Genomic DNA, 20,210 nt, shown 5'->3' with positions numbered 1-20,210 from the left:
CAAACTCCCACATGAACTAAAGCAGCTTTATGACCATAGGAATGGCCGTGTTGGAACAGTCCAGTATCCCAACTAGTCCTGTATTTTGCATATAGCAGTGGCTGCTGCCGGATGCATCAAAGGCCAAAACCGCTAGGGTCCTAGTGTACCACCCTAGCTCACATAGTGTCATGCTTTACTTTCCCTCCCCCAACGTACTTCCAATGATTTCATTGTTTCAGGGATGCTGCTGGAGGAGGCAGGTACTCCTCAGTTTGACTGAGGGTGGCAGAATCGAGCCCTTAGCAATTGCACGAGCCCACTTTGGGTGAGAGGACTCAATCCCGACCCCTGCAGGCAAATCAGTCAATGCCCTGAAGCAGGAGGGTGGTTTGACCTTCAGTATTTTGTAAATGAACATTGGACTTTGCTTTCTAACCAACCCTGGCCTTTGGGGTAGAGGTTTCCGTTTATATCACTGATCCATAACGCACATCCATATCCCTTTGCAGACATTCATTGCTATCTCCAGACCATCCCCTTTTCCAATGTTTTTAAACAAAACTTACGGCGGTATGTACATCAGTTCAAGGCTGCCATGACCTTGAATCCAAACATCCCCCCCCTTTCAATTTGCATAAGGGAAAGAAGTGACAAACTTCTCCAAACCAGCCCTTTACATAAAGGTTGCACTTACAAGCTGGAAAGCTAACACGCCTCTTGAATTCTCTCTCTACCACCCTTTCTTCATTCATTCAGTGTCCACCCTCCTTTCTGTTTCCCTGGCAACGTTGAGTGCACATCCTGGAAAACTTTATCCGAAATCTGCTCTGGGCAGCTTTCCAAATCCATGCTAACCTGATTAGGTGTCTCTGGGGGCCTTGCTGGCTAATCAAATTAGGTAGCACTAATGGTAGTGAAGACTTTGAGTGGGCAGAGAGCAGTAAAACATAGTGTATACTTAGTGATAATTATACTTGCTTTTGTGTCATTGATTTATATGCCTCTTTTTTTCTCTCTTCCTCCTTTTGTTTTCGTTGTGTTTAAACTCAGCAATTCGGAGAAAGGAAAATGGCTGGTACGACGAAGAACATCCCCTGGTTTTTCTGTTCTTGGGATCATCAGGAATAGGTAACATATGTGTTGTCATGTGTCACGAGGGAGAGCACAGCTGATGAGGCCTGATGTAGGCATCATCTCGTGGCATGTTCTGGACATACGTGTGTGTGGAGAAGGGGGAAAGAGAAGGAGGTTACGGTAACTTGCCCTGTTACCCAGTTGTATTCCAGGGTGTGTCACCACACACACTAAACCTTGTTTTCAAGGACTTATCACTCACTTGTCAAACACATCATCACCTCCTGTGGCCGGAAAGGGATCTCCAGTGGGTCCTCTAGCCCACCCTCCTGTGTTTTGTCCAGGTAAACGAAATAGCTTCAGTCTTAAATTCATATGTAGGGCCAGATCCCCAGCTCGTGCAGGTGGAGCTAAACTGATTTACAGCAGCTGAGAATCTGGGCTTTCAAGTCTCAAGAAGGACACTTTTAATAATAAAAATGTTGTTTTTAACAGATTGGACCTTAAAAAGAAAAACCTGTGCACAGGTGTGCAAAATAACCAATTCAGAGATGGCTTTTACATCGTCAGCACTCCAGGGCAAGGACCGTAGTTGTCTGCAAAGCACCTAGCACACTATTGGCACTAATATTTTTCCTGACCACTTAAAAAGGTTAAAACCATCAAAATGTGGCCTTTGAAAGACAACGGACATTATACTTTACATGGCCTCCCCTGCATTGGCTTGGCTGGCTGGAAGATGCACTAGTTGTACAGGTTAAGGCTACTGAGTATATGCAACCATTATTGTCTGTCCAGAGTCCTGCCTCAGGGCCGTACTAGGCAAAGCATTTACTCTCAGTGAGTTGCTATGTAACTATCTGAAAGCAATAAGCAATGTTAACTCTAAATTTTCTTGCTTTTGAATGTTTCTGTTGGACATTCAGAGCGAAATTCTTCCTTGACTAACACCTCCATTGACTTCTGTGGGATTAGACCTGCTGTAAATCAGGGCAGAACTTTGCCTTTAAAATAATTACTTTTTTGTGGGGAGAGGGTAAAGTGTGTATGCCATATGCATGAATGCATATATATGAGCGTAGGTAGGTGTATATTTAATATATAATGGATATAAATTGAGTATTGGAGACGTAAGTACAGATGCCGTACCTGGCTTCGAATTTATTTCCAGGCATGACATAAGCTATTAATTTTAACCCATGAAGCCTCTTCTGGTTTGGGTCCCATGTATCTCAAAGGCTGCCTGTCTCCTCTTGTGGTACTCAGGCAGTTGAGGTGAGCTGGGGTGCTCAGAGTGAAAACCCCTGAGGTTGGCAGTGGGGCATTCTTCCTGAGGGCCTTTGGAGTATTCTGACACCCAAGGCATGTTGCAAAGCCTGTCTGTTTACCCAGGCTCTTTCTGAATAGATAGAGTGAGAGGACAGGGTCTCAGTTTTCTTGAGCCGGTGTGTTTGTTGATACAATGTCAACATAGATTTATCCTGTAATATATGTTTTGAATTATTGATTGTTCATGTGCCTAGAGTTTTATGATAGACTCCTTGGATAAATCAAACAAATAAAGAATATCACATTTCCCAGCAAATTCACTTCTCATCGGGAAAGTAAAGACATTGCACATGAAACCTGGGATGTCTGCCACAAATGTAGCAAAAATCTGATCCAAGTGTGCAGCTTTTGGTCAAAAGAATTAGAATCTCTCTGGATCTCCATTCAAGAATAAACCTATTAAAGGTCAAGCACAAGATCCTCTGCTCAGCCCATGATGCAGCCTTCATCGCCCACTTGTTAAATTTTCAACAGCACCGAGCATAGTGGGAGTCTGGTCCATGACTGGGCTCCTAGGGTGCTGTTGCAATACAAATAATAAATAATAGTTGCTATTAATAGGTGCATTAAAATTATTTGTACTAAATGGGCATCAAGTTTTTAAAAACTAATTGTTCATTTTGGGTATCTCAGTTTTGGCATTTCTGCCTTGATATTAATACACCTGCTTAACATGAAATACTGTTGCAGAGAAAATCTCCATACATGGATTGCTCCTAGTGTCTGAACTGGGCTCAAGTCCTGTATTGAGCACATGGGTTATAGAGAGTTAGACATGTGACTCTTGCAATCATTCATTGTAAATGGAACTTGCATTCTGATTGTTTTAACGCAAATCTTTTCTTACTATTTTCTGAATAGGTAAAACAGAGTTGGCCAAACAGACAGCCAAGTACATGCACAAAGATGCCAAGAAGGTAATCCCTGTTATATTTGTATTTTATCAATCAGCTGGGCTTTAGATAGCAGCATGGTTTTGTCCATCCCTGATGTACTACTGCATGCATCACTGCATGGTCCTTCTGTGCGGGGGAGCCAAACTCACATTGTTGTCCATTTTGGATCACGGCCGCACTTCATTCAACAGCTGAAAGGAAGCATCAGATTTATCTTTGTGCATCAGTGAGGGATGCTATTGCTTTAAAGCAAACTTTAAAAAAAAAAACTGTGTCACTGCCTTTGTTTTTCATAACACTTTAGTAAATTAAAAGAATTTAGCAAAAGCTTGTTTAGCTTGTTTTCCTCGTTTATGAGAATACTGTTAATTTGAACATCCTTTGTTGTGGACAATACATTTCTTTGCTTATGTCACTAATAAAACCTTAGATCATTAGAAGTGAAGGAATTCTAAAAGTCCAATTTACTTGTCACTATGTGTGCTATTTATTTGGTTTTTGCATTTCATTCAGCTTGGACAGTGAAAATAAGTGATATCACATTTGGGTTCTTAGTGCCGGAGTGTTTGGGTTTCAAGCACTGTTGCAGATTGTTTATCTGTTTAAAAACAGCTATTTTCATTGGATTTTTTTAAAACGCTGTATTATAGAAACATTTTTAGGTAGTATTAGGTTTTAGAACATCTTCAGTTTTTCTTTAACAAAATTGGGCCAAGATTTTAAAAATTAGGAGCCTAAAGTTAGGCTCCTAAATCCATGTTTAAGCATCTATTATATTTCAGAATTCCCAGCTGCTCCCATTGAGGTCAGTGGAGATACACTAGTATAAAACTGGTGTGAGAGTCAGAAACAGGCCCTTTGCATTCAAAGAGGAAAATGCAGAGATGCAGCACCGAGGTGTCCTGCAAACTGGTGTTAGATCAATCTGCCTCTCCTAGAAGTTCTCCAGTGTAGAAAAGACAAGATGAAATGACACACATTGAAAGAAGATCAAAAGTAAAACAAGGCCATAAAACAGCCTGTTCTGGTTTCTTTTCCTCATCCATCTATAATTGCCTTTTAAATGTAATAAATTCCACTTCCTGGAACTCAGGCACCTTAATTCAGAGCTGCTGCACCTGGAATTGGTCAGTGCTTCAGCTAAACATCAAATGGAAAAATCAGCCAAACACTGAATGTTGTGTTAATTCAGTAGCATGCACAAATCAGGGTTTTACTGTTTGGCAGTCATTGCAGTAATTAGCCCTCTGAAGAGAGGTCATAAACTATATGGCTAGTTATAGGGGATGCAGCTATTAGCAGGAATGGACTGATTAAGAAAGAAGAATTCATAATGGTCTCATTTTCATACTGACAGGTTAATATTTAATTACAAATGCTAATATCCTTATATGGCCTGCCTTAATCTGTGCTGTACGTACAATGAACACTTTGATGATTTGCTGATACAAGAGGGGTTAGATCACAAATGACTCGATTCAGAAAAGGGAATTTAGAAATGTCTTAGGGCCTGGTGCGGATCTTGCTCTCACCAGGGTAATTCCCTGGACTCTGGAGGGGACACTCCTGATTTACACCTTTGTAAATTAGATCAGGATCAGGCCTGGAAAATCACCTTTAGAACAATGGCACTGATTTTGCTTGTCTCTACTTTTGATGCCCAGTCTGAAACTGGCAAGGATCCACAGCTCCCATTGACCATCCATAGAGTTGTGGGTACTCAGGCCTTGTGAAGATCAGGTCCTGTGTGTCTCAAGTTGGGCACTCCAAAGTCAGTGGCTGTTGGCCATAAGAGCGTTGGTTTGCGTAGCAGTGACGCAGTCTAACTGGCATGGCAATGTTAATTTAGAGCTGGTTGAAAAAAAAAATTTCCAGAACAGTTTTCCATTAAAAATTGCAATTTTTTGGTGGCACTGGGTCAGTTTTGACAACTTTTTTCAAAAAGAAAAAGTCTAAACATTATGTTTCAATAGTGTCAAAATGTTTGGGTCTGATGCAGCTTCAACACTGCATACTTGTTTTGATTGTGTCGTTTTGATTCATTTTGTTTTGACTTTATAGTGTAATCGAAACAAAATGAATTAAGATGACACTATTGACAGAAAATATTTTGATGGTTCCAAATAAAAAATTTGTAGATTTTTTCCCCCAGAGGGAAATTTTGAAATTTCAGCTTTTTGTTTCAAATTGGAACAAGTTATTCTTTGACGTGTCAGCATTTTCCACAGAATTGAAATTCCAGTTCTTAACCATCTGTAACACCGGCATCTTTGTTCATATACAACTCCAGTTGTGTTCTAGACTTACATTAAAAGCAGATCCTCTGGGGAGATACTGAGCCACCTCCGCTCTCCATACCTTGCGAACTAAATCTAGCATCTTTCCGTGTTAGGCTCATGGAGGGATTGGAAAGCCAATAGGAATTCCCATTGACAGCCAGCATTCAGTAGCTAAGTTTTTATACTTTTACCCTTTTTCAATTATTAGGGAACTATTTACAGTCCCAGTCTGTTTCTTCCCTACTCTTCTGTGTTTCTATAACCATGACTGTGTCTCAGTGAATAGGGGATGTTTAGAAGCATGTAGGGAGATGTGCTCCTACTTCATTTGATTTATTTATTTTTGTTACCATATCACTATTCTGAGGTGGATTTTCATACATACTGTCTTTCCACAAAACAATACCCACCTTCACATCTATCTCTATCCACTCTTCTGTTCCACCTTCAGCTACTGTTCCTCCACACAAACGAGTGTGTCACAAATAAGATGGCTGATATAGATGAGTAGAAGATATAGTCAGCTAGCTTCTTATCGGCCTAGTGAAACAAGTTTCAGGAGGGGGAGTAAATGCTACTGAATTGCCAGCAGGTAAAATTTACTATGCATTAAGCACAAAGCCTTGGTCTAAGCTAGCATCCAAGGATCTCTAGCACCCACAGAACACTCGCCATGGTTCTCCAGCTGATACAATTATGGGATGAGTCATGTATGTCACACAGCATGTGAGTCACAGAGGTACGAGCTGCGACTAGAAGAAATGCCTTTGGGGACCTGGCTGGTTGTCAGGTACTCCCATCCCTGCTATCACTGCTAGGAAAGTTCAAGCTTGCCTTTTCATAGCAATATGAGCTAAGTTATAGCTGCGAGCATGGGAAATTCATTTTCTGCAATGAACCACCAGCCCTTTCAGACATAAAAGGAGCTTTGTGTATCAACCTATAAATTCTGTGACAATATTATCTCAATGCTGTGATCATCCAAGTACTTAACTTACCTTGACTTTATGATTTTATTTTTTTTTACAGGGTAGGCATTATGTTTTCCTGTTGATTTATTGCTAAACAGTTGAACAGTAATAATGGCCATTTTATGTAGCAAATTGCAAGTCCCATTTTCATCCCCACCACTGTAGTGATGAGAGCAGGTCATCTTAATTGAACTCATTCAGAACAAGGGTAGCCAGATTTGGGACCATTCTTACGTACCCTTGAGAAACCATGGATTTATTTCCACCCTTTTCTTTCAGAATCAATCTCAGCCTTTTGCAGTAGATTTATCTAAGCATTTCATTGACAGGCATCCTTGGGAACAAACACACACACACACTTCGGCATGTCAGTCCCCCTCAGCAGCTGCGCTGGATCCAAAGATGCTATTTAAACGTAATAAAATTTGTAGAGCATTAATCAAAAATAATGTTGCTTACTTATTTCTGTTGCAGGGTTTCATTAGACTGGACATGTCAGAGTTCCAGGAAAGGCATGAGGTTAGTAAATGGCCTGTCTGTATTCCCAGGGACTGAAATTCTAGTTTAATCAGTAATTTAAACAAATCATGTCAATTGCATCTCTCTCTCTCCCCTCCACCTGCCATCACTGCCCTCTGAGGTGCTGAGCACCTCCTCAACTCCCATTGAAAGCAACAAGCACCTAACAGGTTTTGTTCCTTAGCAAGGGATCTAATCCTGAGAGCAAAATCAGTGGGAGCTGTGGGTGCTCAGCGTCTTTCAGGATGAGGCCCCTGGTCTCCAGGAACTGAGAAGTGAAATGTTGCAAACAGGAATGCAAGGAGAAAAGCAAAGGCTGCGGTCCCAGCTGCAGCCCCGCTCCCAGCTGTGTCTCTGGCCACCTGCCACGGCTCAGCCTGCAGCCCCGGCCCCCAGCCACAACTCCAGTCCTGGCAGGGGGCCCACAGCTCAGCCTGCGGCCCCAACCACAACTCCACTCCTGGCAGCAGACAGGGGTGTGTGGACACATTCCATTACAAGTAAGCGGGGGGACCATGAGAGGAAAAGTTTGGGCACCACTGCACTAGAGTGTAAAGTGCCAAGGCAGACTAGGAGCAGAGGCCAAGTCAAAGGAAATGCTTGATAACAGTATACATCCTGTATTGTGGCCTCTGCACATGATGCCAGTGGTTTCAATAGCAAGAGTATCAGACGGGAATAGTGTTCAGGAATGAATGCTGTCCGAATGTACATGATCAGCCATATTGTAATAACCCCCACTAAAGCCATGTAAAGTCATGTTAATGGGGACTACAGGGGCAGAAATCAAAACTGAAGAAGAGAAACTGGAGAAGGTGGACAATTTTACATCTCTTGGAAATACCATCAGTCAAGATGGTACCAGTTCTGAGGAAATAAGAAGAAGAATTGGGAAGGCAAGCACTGCATTTGGAAGACTCAAAAACATCTGGCAACTCAAAAACATCTCCCTCAAGACAAAACTGTGAACGTGTACAAAGCAATTGTTATCACCACCACAACATATAGCAGTGAGACATAGCAACTTACCAAGAAAGATAGGCAAAAGCTGGATGCATTTCATCACAAATGGCTGAGAAGAATATTGGGAATAACATAGAAAGCTAGGAAGATGAATGAAGAAGTCAGAAAAATGACTGTACAAGTCACCTTCTCACAAATAATCTACAAAAGAAGACATCAGTGGCAGGGACATATGCTGAGAATGAATGCTTACCAAATACTGCCCTTCAATGCAAGGCAGAAAATGCAAGAAGAAAAAGAGAGAGAGACCGTGAATAACTTGGAAATGAACAGTTCATCAAGCACCTCAACATGAAATGGGAAGATTTGGAGAGAAGGGCAGTTGACAGGCAAGGATGGCAAATGTGGGTAGCCCAATGTGCAGCAAAGCACGGCGTGGACTAAGGTCTAAGGTAAGGTACTTTAGAAGAGCTGTTGGTGATACTGTGTGTCCTCTGAAAGGTTCATGCATCCATAGAAAAGAGAAGGAATTGAATGAAAGGATGAAGAGTCATTAATAGACTTTACAGATGATGCAGTATTCCTAGCAAATCTGCGTAGCATCCTGAATGAATACTACCTCCACCATTGGAAGAGAAGCAGAACAGCTGGACTAATGACAGAAGCAGGGAACACCAGAGACTCAGGAGATGTCTACACAGCAAAATCTATGCACAGGCTAGTTTGAACCCAGCTAGTGTGGAGAACAATAACAGTGAAAACAGAGCATCATGAGCTTCACAGCAGACTTGTGAGCCAAGTTAGATACTCAGGGTCCATGCTGAGCTTGTACTATCCTCACTGAAGCCAGAGCTGTCTTCTCTGCTGCTGTTACCCCTGCTAGCTGGATTCAAGCTAGCTTGGGCAGTCTCCATGCACAGCTGTTGCTGTGTAGACATACTGTGTGTGTCCCAGTGCAGGATTTTAGGAATGAAAGTCTTTAAAATGCATGGAGTTGAATGTGTAGGATGTATCTCTCTCTGTGAGAAGCTGTGCCACAAAGGGATTTAAAGCTGTAGCAAATAGAACAGGAAAATCTGATGGCACTAAAGATTTCAGACTGGAAAGAGGTAGCTCTAGCGGCTTTCAAGCGCTGCCAGCGCTTGCGCAGCGCGCAGCCGCGCTAAGTGTAGTCAGCGCGCAGCGCTGGGAGAAAACTCTCTCCCAGCGCTGTCCCACACTCTCACTTCTTGGGGGGGACAATGCTGCTGGGAGGGCAGGCGCGGGGCGCTGGACTACACTGGCGCTGGCGCGGCGGCCGCCATGCAGCGCTGCAGAGCAGAGGAGCCACACCCCCTGCTGCAGCGCTGCAAATTTGTAAGTGTAGCCAAGCCCGTAATCTATAAAGAGTGTACAGAGTTTTACACCGGGTCCCTTTCTTCTTCTTGACAGCTGAAGATGGCTTGCAGATCTTTATAGACAGTAAATAGAACAAGGTACATGGAGATCCTGAAGAGTGCGAGTTAGGAAGTAAGTTAAAGAAGAGACCCATAACAGAAGCAGCTACTTCCTTAAAGAGTATGCAAGAAGGAAGGAAAATGGGAGCGTCTCGTTAGCTCAAACTTCAGAGGATGGTCTGTGAGTCAAGAGAGGAACTAGGGTGTTTGAGAGACGACCTTTCAGGGGAAAACCCTAGAAACAGCCCGTTAAAGCTAAGATCTCTGTTGATTGTTCCAAAATATAAAGGAAAAGCTCCAGATTGGGAGTGTCAATTTTGGACACTAACAGGATGTGTCTGCGTGTGCGTGCACTTACATGTTATGCTCTAGAGTGGAGAAAGGACTCCGCTGGTTCAGCTTCCTTGGTCAAATCACTTAAATCCTTCTGTGCCTCTGTTTACTAGACTGTGACAAGGGCTAATAATTAATAATAACGCTGATGTATCATAGAGGGCAATTGTGAATCTCAGTGTGCTTGCCCAGCACATTGAGATTCTTAGAAGGAAGGGGTTAAAAAAGACCCAAGATACTATTATTTACCACAAAGCATTGGAGAGGAAGGGGTATAGAGAGGGAAAATAGAAGAATGCTCAGAGACCCATTGATAGATGATTGCCAAAGGGTCGTACGATAGGTGTGCTCTGTACAGTAGCCGTAAATACATAAATGACAGTGTTGATGATAGAGACAGAAGAAAAAAGAATCCAGAGTCAGAAACAGCAATATGCAAAGTATGAAATACCATACACTGGCGAGGGTGACAGAGATGACAGCATGTAGGGAAGAGAATGGAAGAAATAAGGAAAGCAAAGGCAGAGAATTGCAAAGAAAGATAGAATATGTTTTTCATGCAAGCCGGGATCAAGAGGTCAGTGCTGGAGACAACCGTACTAAAGAACGGCATGAGGAATCTGACACTGCTGAGGGCATTGCTAAAACAGTTGGAATGAATGAACTTCAGCCAAATTTTGTCCAATGAGTGGGAGCTTCTCGCCTATGCGGTAGAATCTAGCACTCTCAAAAGAGGATGGGGGCCAAATGCCAGAAGCAGATGTGCATTTCTCAGGAAGAGGAGAAGGAAGTAAAGATCCCAGTTCTCCCGAGGCAGACAGATCTGTGCAAAATACCCTACAAGTGGCAAAAAGCAGGCACCAGCCTTTGTGTGAGGAAGTACTGTGGTTCATTCAAAGGATGGGCCTAGGTTGGCTTTTTTCCTCCCTCAAATTTCCTGTATTGCGCTGGAGAGGTAGGAATACTGAAAGGGAACTGCAACTGGGAAATGCAGTTATATCAGGTGGCAACATGGGCAAATGGCTGTAAAAACACAACTGTTATTCTCCAGCACAAAGTTAGTTTGCAACAGATTCTTCATCATGCTGGGCCATGTCATTGTTCCAGAACAAGAAGTTGTGAATTCTCTTTTTCTCAAGCTAAATATTTGAAGGATTTGTTTTTCTGTTCCAAATGTTCCATCTTGGCCCCTATTAACTGACTGCAGCCAGCCTTATTAGGACATCACATGTTATAAGGCCAAGATTTCCAGAAGTGACTGGTGATTTGGCGGGCCCAGTTTCAGACACCTTAAAGGATCCTCATTTTCAGGAAATGCTGAGCATCCGCCGTCTGAAAATCAGGCTCCTTTAATGTGTCTTAAGTTGCGCACCCAAAATCACTAGGTGCTTTTAAAAATCTTGGCCAAGATAGCTGTACTGTGGTGAGCAGCCACCACTTTTGGTTGGTCACCACAATACAGCTATCTTGGCCAAGATTTAAGTAGAAAGGGCAAATATTTTTGTTATAGTTTTTTTTTCAGTTCATTCTATGCACAGAATTCCTTTGTATTTTTCCTGTGCTCTGACTTCCAGTTGGTTCTCCCAATTGGGAGAGAGCAGAGGCTCCATCTTTCACCATCTGCCTGGGACCTCTTCACTTTCTTAGCCAATCTGAAGTCCCTGCTTCCTCTCCACACTTTAGATCTTCCACTGAAGCAGCTAGCTGTCCACATTTCTCAACTGTCCTGCTCTTGAAGTGTTTTAACAGATATTAAAGGAGACCAGAAAGATGGCCATTAAAGATCCCCTGGTGCTTGTCAAGAAGAGTAGGAATTAACTGGTGTCATCTGGCCACAATCTCTCTGTTTGACTTTAAGGCCATTTAGTTCTCAGCAAGCTGAGGTATAAATCTACAACGCATCAACACTAACTGGCCATGTAGACTCTGCTATTGCACATTAAAAGTTCTGTAGTACACTTTGATCTACTGTGGTTTCAAAGAGAGGTAGGTCAAAGTGCACTATTGAATTTTTTAGTGTGCGGTAGCAGGGTCCACACGGCCAGGGAGTGCACGGCAAGGCAGAGCACTCTAGAGTTACATCCCAGCTTGCTGCACGCTAACTGACACATGTAGACGTTTTTCAGGTTCGAATGTCCAAGGCTGTGAGTGAGCTGTTACTGAGTGTTTAATGCTCAGCAGTCACTGTGTTACGTGTATCTAACTCATAGCTTGTCCAGATGCTTTTGAGGTACTTGGCGAATAAAAGATGTCACAGTGTATATATAACTTCATTCTTATGTAAAAAAATAAAAATTAGTGGTCATTAGCTCCTATATAGAGAGGAGCTCCTTCCATCGTCTCTTACATGTCTTGTTTTCAATCACTTCCTCTTAGGTTGCCAAATTTATTGGCTCTCCACCAGGCTACGTTGGCCATGAAGAAGGTGGGCAGCTAACCAAGAAGCTAAAGCAGTGCCCAAATGCTGTAGTCCTCTTTGACGAGGTGGACAAAGCCCATCCAGATGTTCTCACCATTATGCTGCAGCTCTTTGATGAAGTAAGTCTAGGTCTCCGTGTCAGAGTGTGAGCATATGCAATACGATAGTGACTGATACAAGGGGCTGACTGGTACAGCTGGCATCTGGGTGTCTCAATCTAGGCATCCCAAATCACTAGTCAATGCTGAAAATTTGGGCTAGCAAATAACCCCCATCTTCCTATTTGAAGAACATAAGAACAGCCATACGGGGTCAGACCAGTGGCTCATCTAGTCCAGAATCCTGTCTTCCGACAGTGGCCAACGCCAGGTTCTTCAAAGGGAATGAACAGAACAGGTAATCATCAAGTCATCCATCCCTTGTCATCCAGCCCCAGCACCTGGCAGTCAGAGCCTAGGCCCTAGGGACACCTGGAGCAGTGGTTCTCAACCAGGATCCGGGACCCCCTTGGGGGCTGCGAGCAGGTTTCAGGGGGGCTGCCAAACAGGACCAGCGTTAGACTCGCTGGGACCCAGGGCAGAAAGCCGAAGCCCCACAACATGGGGCTGAAGCCCAGAGCCCTGTCACCTGGGGCTGAAGCAGAAGCCTGAGAAACTTAGTTTCTCAGTGCCCCCTGTGGTTTGGGACCCCGGGCAATTGCCCTGCTTCCTACCCCTTAATGCCAGCCCCGGCTTTTATACGCAGAAAACCAGATGTTGTGGCACAGGTAGGCCGGGGAGTTTTTATAGCACGTCGAGGGGTCTCAGGAAGAAAAAGGTTGAGAACCCCTGACCTAGAGCGTGGGGTTGCATCCCTGATCATTTTGGCTAATAGCCACCCATGACCTATCCTTTGTGGACTTGTTCTTTTTTGAATCCAGTGATACTTTTGGCTTTCACAACATCCCCTGGCAACAAGTTCAACACACTGACTGTAGGTTGTGTGTCAAAGTATTTCCTTATGATTCTTTTAAACCCGCTGCCTGTTAATTTCATTGGGTGACCCCTGGTCCATGTGTTATGTGACATAGTAAATAACACTTCCTTATGCACTTTCTCCACACCAGTCATGATTTTATAGACCTCTATCATATCCCCACTTTCTTGTCTCTTTTCCAAGCTGAAAAGTCCTAGTCTTTTTAATCTCTCCTCAGATGGCAGCTGTTCCATACCCCTCGTCATTTTGTTGCACTTCTCTGCACCTTTCCAAATTCTAATGTATCTTTTTTGAGATGAGGCAACCAGAAGTGCACTCAGTATTACAGGTGTGGGCGTACCATGGATTTATATAGTGGCATATGGATATGTACTATCTTATTACTGTCCCCTTCCTAATGATTCCCAACATTCTGTTTGCTTTTTTGACTGCTGCTGCACACTGAGTGGATGTTTTCAGAGAACTATCCACAATGACTCCAAGATCTTTCTTGAGTGGTAACAGCTAAGTTAGACCCCAGCATTTTGTATGTATAGTTGGGATTATGTTTTCCAATGTGCATTAATTTGCATTTATCAACATTGAAATTCATCTGCCATTTTGTTGCCCGGTCACCCAATTTACTGAGATCCCTTTGTAACTCTCCTCAGTCTGCTTTGGATTTACCTGTCTGGATTAATTTTGTATCTCTGCAAACTGCTTACCTCACTGTCTACCCCTTTTCCCAGATCATTTATGAGACAGATTAGGAAAGAGCTTGTTACAAGATCACTGTAGGCCCAGAATGCAGCTGTCTAGTACAGCTAACCCCTGTCTTATCCACTGTACCACACTGCCTTTCCTGTACTACACTGCCTTTCCTGTACTACACTGCCTTTCCAAGGACTTAACCCTGGGAAACAGCATAGTGCAGAGGTCTAGTGGGCTAGATTAGTGGTTCTCAACCTTTCCAGACTACTGTACCCCTTTCAGGAGTCTGATTTATCTTGCGTACCCTAAGTTTCACCTCACTTTAAAACTACTTGCTTACAAAGTCAGTCATAAAAAGACAAAAGTGTCACAACTCACTAGTACTGAAAAATTGCTTATTTTCTCATTTTTACCATATAATTATAAAATAAATCCATTGGAATATAAATATTGCATTTACATTTCAGTGTATAGTCTATAGAGCAGTATAAACAATTCATTGTCTGTATGAAATTGTAGTTTGTACTGACTTCGCTAGTGCTTTTTATGTAGCCTGTTTCAAACTAGGTAAATATCTAAATGAGTTGATGTAACCCCTGGAAGACCTCTGTTTACCGCAGGGGTACACGTACCCCTACTTGAGAACAACAGGTCTAGCTTACACCTCCAGTTAAAGGACGAGATTATTTTGATGGGTAATCAGAAATGAAGAAGAGTGGGACTGCACAGATTTTACTGAGCAGTTGAGAAGGATAATGAATAATAATAATATCTGGGTAGATCGTGCCAAGAAAAGGTACACAGTCTCCTGTCCATTGCAGAAAACACAAAGAGTGAAATAGCAGCATTCTTCCTGTTTCACTGTGCAGACTCTGAGCGGTTAGGCTGTACCCCTTTAACATAAATAACACTCTCTTTAGCAGGCACATATTGATATATCACTGCACCATACAAAGAAACACTATGGACTGAAAGGAGACCCAGGAGCCTGTTGAATCTGACCTAGCTACTCATCTAGTAGAAAACTCCATCAATATCTTATTTCTTATTAAGTACTTGTCTACTTTCTAAGTCAGCCTGATTGTGGTTATGATTTCTCTGGCAGGCTGTGATAGCATGTCCTACGGCTTTACTCCCCTACCCATGCACACTAATCTGGCCCGAGCAATAATATTAGAGAGGGTATTGGCAGGAATCACAGACTCAGGAATCCCTGGTTGCTTGGCATGTGTACTGTTTGCTCTTCAAGGGAAATCTCTCCTCATTCTCTGTCTTTGGAAGCTATGGCTGCACCTGTATAAGCTGATGGGAGGACAGAGGTAAACGCCCTGTGTCTCAGTGAGTCAGCTTAGTGCTTAGAAATGGAGCTGGACAAACGTTATAGGTACTCCTGCATGGTAGATTGAGTGTACAACCTATTATGGGAGGGTTTTGAAGCCTCAATCTGTCCTCAGAGGCAAACAAACTCCAACCCCCCTTTTCTTTCTTTGAAGGATTAATAACACAATTTTTTCTTGCATAGATCATCACAGCAGCAGCTAAATGTGAAATCAATTCCTGCACCACATGCTTGACAGGGCAATAACCTAAATGTTAATATCAAGCACCCAACATGGATTTGTGTCATTGTGCTGAGTATCTGCTGTTGTGTACATGTGGCCAGGGGGGGAATTGCCTTGGGACCTTGTTCTTTTTTGTTATTACTAAAGAAAATTAGTGTTTTTGAAAGGTTCCTATTTTAGTATTATAGGAGGAACAATGATACAAAGGAGATCGGTGTTCACAACAGAGACAATCACCCCCCTGTGCAAGACACAAGCACCTGCTGCTATCCCCTCCAGTTAATACACTGCGTGTGATATTGGACAGTAGTTGCAGTTATGAGCCCTGGTTTGATCTGGCTGCGTGATCCCGCTGTACCATAGATTGCTCTGTATTGCTCAGTGCAGTTGCACTGTCAGTCTAACAGCTCGTCCCCGTAGTGTCCTCAGAAAGCACAGAGTCACTTAGAGGAGCCTAGCTCCCCTCTCTCTCTCTCTCTCTCTCTCACACACTCTCACACACACACACACACACACACACACACACACACACACACACACACACACACACACACACACACACACACACACCCTTAGTCTATAATGATGATGTCCCCATTATCAGTTTTCTGTTGATGATTTCCTAACCCTCTGTGGGTCATCGTCGTCGTCCCCCCCAAGGATAATTGTGCCTCCCCAGTGATCTGAAAGCACTTTGCGAACACCCATTGCACTAACACTCCCTCCCTGCCCCCCATGAAGGGTGCAAGGGTACCTATGTTACCACCACAGCTCAGAGAGTTATCTAAGTGACGTGCCCACAGTCACACAAGACACTAGCCCAGGCTTCCTTTCAGCACTTTTAGAAATATCTCCCTCTTGGGAGGAAGGGTTTGGCACTCACATATTTGAAATCTCCCCCGTGCTTTTTGGCTGTCTCATGCAGTGTCACAGCACAATATCCCTGTTAATGCAGATTTTGTTGTTTGTTCTTGTTGAAGGGCAGGCTGACGGATGGGAAGGGAAAGACCATTGACTGCAAGGATGCCATCTTCATCATGACCTCCAACGTGGCAAGTGATGAGATAGCCCAGCATGCCCTGCAGCTCAGACAGGAGGCCCTGGAAATGAGCAGGAACAGAATTGCCGAAAACCTAGGTGATAACCTCTACTATATACTCTAAATCCTCAAAGGAACCTTCTTCATAAAATTACCTCTGCACATCCCCGCGGTGTGGAGTCACATGCTTCGCCTCATAAGCCACAGAGCCTTTATTGACAGGAACCTTCCAATGCTGGTCAATCGTGCATCACCGGCTTCTTCTACCTTAGCCACTTGGACCTTCAAGCTAGTTCCTTCTTCCTCTAAGCCAGCCAAAGAATTCCCAGCAGGAGCTGCAGTTGGATCCTGGTGAATGTTGTGACCTCATCTCTACTTTAGCCAGATGGCAGGCACCATATCCAGAGCCTCCCATAGGCTTTTGATCAAATATCTGCTATGGTTTCTGCATCCTATCCTCCATCAGGTTCTTGCTGGGGTTGACACATTTCAGACCCCCAGTTCCAAACCCCCCCATGTGCCATGGGATGGTTTGTCATATGGACAAAGCCTTTGAGCTACTTGGTACCCATGAGATCAAGTTGTTAAGGGGAAAGTAATTTTCCTGGTGCAGCAACTTCAGCTCATTGAGTGAATGTGCTTCAAACTGATCCCCCTTACACCAGATTCTGCAGAGGTTAAGGTGGGGTTGTGGACTCCTCCCACCGTCCTTCCTAAGATGGCGACGGAATTCTACCTTCATGAACCAATCTTCCTGCCAGTATTTGTTCCACAGCCACATGCTCATCCCATTGAGGTCCTTCTGCCCAAGCTCAGTGTTAAAAACTCCTGGAGCTTCTGCCAGGAGCAGACTAAAGGTCTTAGAAAGTCCATCCAGTTGTTTGTTTCCTTTGACACCAACTCAATAGGCACTTCTAAACAGGTGCCTAGTTCTTCCTGAGGGGAGCTGTGGACCTGCAGAGGGCATATGCTGTTGATCATGTGAGCTGAGACAGAGCAGCTTTGGTTGCAGGCCTCAGGCAGTACAGGACATGCAAGGCATCACGTGATCTTCCCTGTGTACTTTTGTGAAGTTGGGAACGTAAGACTGGAAGGAACCTCCTAGGTCACTGAGTCCAGGACCCTGTTCTGTTGCTTAGATTTGGCTTCTGGAGAAGCGTCCTGGTTCATGGTCTCATTGAGCCTGTTATTGAAGTAGAGGTGGCTACACAGGCTCAACAACTTGACTCTTTTTCTCTTATTGTATCTGTTATTGGAATTGGCTAGTTTTGTAAAGTCTTCTTAGTGAAGGGCAGATCCTTGGGGCTCTGACCATCTATGCCTCTTAGTCAGCTTTCGGGGGAGGTATTTTACCCCTCCTTCCAACTTTCCTGTTCATCTGTTGGGCATTTGCCTTTCTTCTCAACACTGCCTGTTGCCGTGACTTATCGCTGTTCCTTTATGTTGAGACCTCTTCAGAGATTCCAAGACCAGAAGGGATCATCCAGTCTGACCTCCTGTTTAACATAGATCACAGAACTTCCCCAAAATAATTCCCAGGGCAGATCTTTTAGAGAAACAGCCAGTCTTGGTTTAAAAATTGTCCGTGATGGAAAATCCACCAGGACCCTTGGTAAATTGTTCCAGTGGTTAATTACTCTCACTATTAACAATTTACGCCTTATTTCCAGTCTGAATTTGTCTAACTTCAACGTCCAGCTATTGGATCATGTTACACCTTTCTCTGCTAAATTGCTAATAAATATTTGTTCCCCATGTAGACTGTAATCAAGTCATCCCTTAACCTTCTCTTTGTTGAGCTAAATAGATTGAGCTCCTTGAGTCCGTCACTATAAAGCATGTTTTCTAAACCTTAATCGTTCTCGTGGCTCCTCTCTGACCCCTCTCCAATGTATCAACATCCTTCTTGAATTGTGGACACCAGAACTGGACACGGGATTCCTCACATTCCTTCCGCTCCAAGAGTGAGGCTCTTGTACAGATGGTAGCTTTATTGACCTGTAATTCTGCCACATGGAAGATCTCATCTCAGAGGACTCCCCTTCGTCTACTCACCCATCTCCCTTCGAAGGCTGAGGACCCAGCTCTTGAGGGGCCATATTTTATTTAGAACTTTTCTTAAATTACAGAAATTGTTTTTGTTTGTCCATTTTTGTGGTACAATTTCCAGATGGCTTAGTTTTTGAGGTGCTCTTGCTTCCCACACAATTCTTGAACTGGCTGGATGGTTCTAGGGTCTGTGATGGGGATGGGTGTCTGACAAGCACAGAGCAGGGATTTTGCATTATCCTTTCTTGCTTCTGAGCTCCAAAAACTTCTGAGCTAGAGACGTTTTACCTTGATTCATGCCAGAAGCGTCAGACCCAAGAGAGAGGATCCTGTGAGATGATCTTCAAAGAAGCAGAATTACAGGTAAGTAGTTTTCTCTTACTGAACGTCAGCCGAGGGTGATGGATAGGATGTGTCTTTTAAAAATTCAAATAAACCATATTTGTAAGTAATGGCCATGGCTGAGAATTCAAATGTACACCGTAGTCCTCCGCTGCTCCTGGTCTTGAGTAGTAGTTGTTTATAATCATAGCACCTAAGAATGCCAGTCACAGACCAGGCTCCCCTTGTGCCAGGCACCGTACAAACACAGAACAAAAGGACGGTCCCTGCCCTAAAGATCTGACGATCTGAACATAAGACAAGAGACAATGGATGAACACAGACAGACCAATGGGGGAGTACAATGGAACAATATTGGTCAGCATGATAGGTAGTAGTTACAGCACGCCATCTGTAATGACTGTCATCTTTATAGTGGGCTGGTAATTAGGGGAGCAGTTGTTTATTCTTGGTGCTTAACCATCTATGTGAGAAGAGTTTAGTTTCTTTTTGGTGTCTTAAGCTTTCTGGAGAAGTGACTGCTCTTGTCACACACATACAGCATCCTCGCAGATGGTCCTTCCAATGAGAACTTCACCTAACTAGGAAACCCACTGGAAATGGCTGAGAATTTGTTCTGAGTGATCTGAACAACCCCACAACTCTCACTTTCATGAAACCAAAAACTTTAATTCTTAGTGCTGGCCACGTACGTTTCTCAGCTTCTCTCTCTCGCTCTCTTGCTCTCTCTCATGCATTTTTTATCTTGAGTGGTAGGTGGCAGAACTCACTTTATACAGAACCTTTGATATTCAGTCAAAATAGGTAAAGAACAAGGCACATTTACAACTTTCAAGAATAACATTTTAAAATGCCAAGTGCCACCTTCTAAATGAGGAAAGAATTGAATTTTAATTTCTGGGAGATTAGTACAATTTACTGAGATAGCGGCAATGAATGACAAGCTGCAAAATGTATTTTGGACTCTAAAATCTGGCTGCAGTAGATTTTCATCTGCCGCCCTGTAATTTGTTGAGTTCTCAGCTTTGAGAGCTGCTTGAATGTTATGCGGACGAGCTCAGTGTAAGCACCTGGATAAATAGAAGAAAGCTGCTTCTGCAGTATCTTTACATCTGTCTGTGAAAGCAGCACGTGTTACACGTGGAGAAGCTGTGCATCGAGGTTACCGTCTTTGCTCTGTTTTGTTCAACCTTCAGCTTACAAAGGGCCTGCACAGTGGAACAACACCATGCCAAATTAATTGTTGTGTATTTAAAATCCCCCTTTTATCACTAGCTCTCGGCTTATGTATCACATTTTAGTACAGAGTGGTCCTGGGTCTGTATCCAAAGACCCTCCCATCCCACTCAACC

General features: G+C 43.4%; 1 protein-coding gene across 1 annotated transcript in view; it reads left to right on the top strand.

Moving 5' to 3' along the window:
- Nucleotides 1–20,210, top strand: part of CLPB (caseinolytic mitochondrial matrix peptidase chaperone subunit B) — a 137,461-nt gene that overhangs the window by 110,850 nt on the left and 6,401 nt on the right. Inside the window, exons 8-12 of the mRNA XM_039520746.1 lie at nt 1,033–1,110; nt 3,247–3,302; nt 7,006–7,050; nt 12,159–12,320; nt 16,409–16,565. Of these exons, the coding sequence (XP_039376680.1) occupies nt 1,033–1,110; nt 3,247–3,302; nt 7,006–7,050; nt 12,159–12,320; nt 16,409–16,565 (498 nt within the window). The remainder of the gene's footprint in view (nt 1–1,032; nt 1,111–3,246; nt 3,303–7,005; nt 7,051–12,158; nt 12,321–16,408; nt 16,566–20,210) is intronic.

Source organism: Mauremys reevesii, linkage group 1, assembly GCF_016161935.1.
Source record: "Mauremys reevesii isolate NIE-2019 linkage group 1, ASM1616193v1, whole genome shotgun sequence".
Classification (NCBI taxonomy): domain Eukaryota; kingdom Metazoa; phylum Chordata; order Testudines; family Geoemydidae; genus Mauremys; species Mauremys reevesii.
The sequence above is the reverse complement of the archived record's forward strand: the minus strand, read 5'-3'. Positions and strand labels throughout refer to the sequence as shown.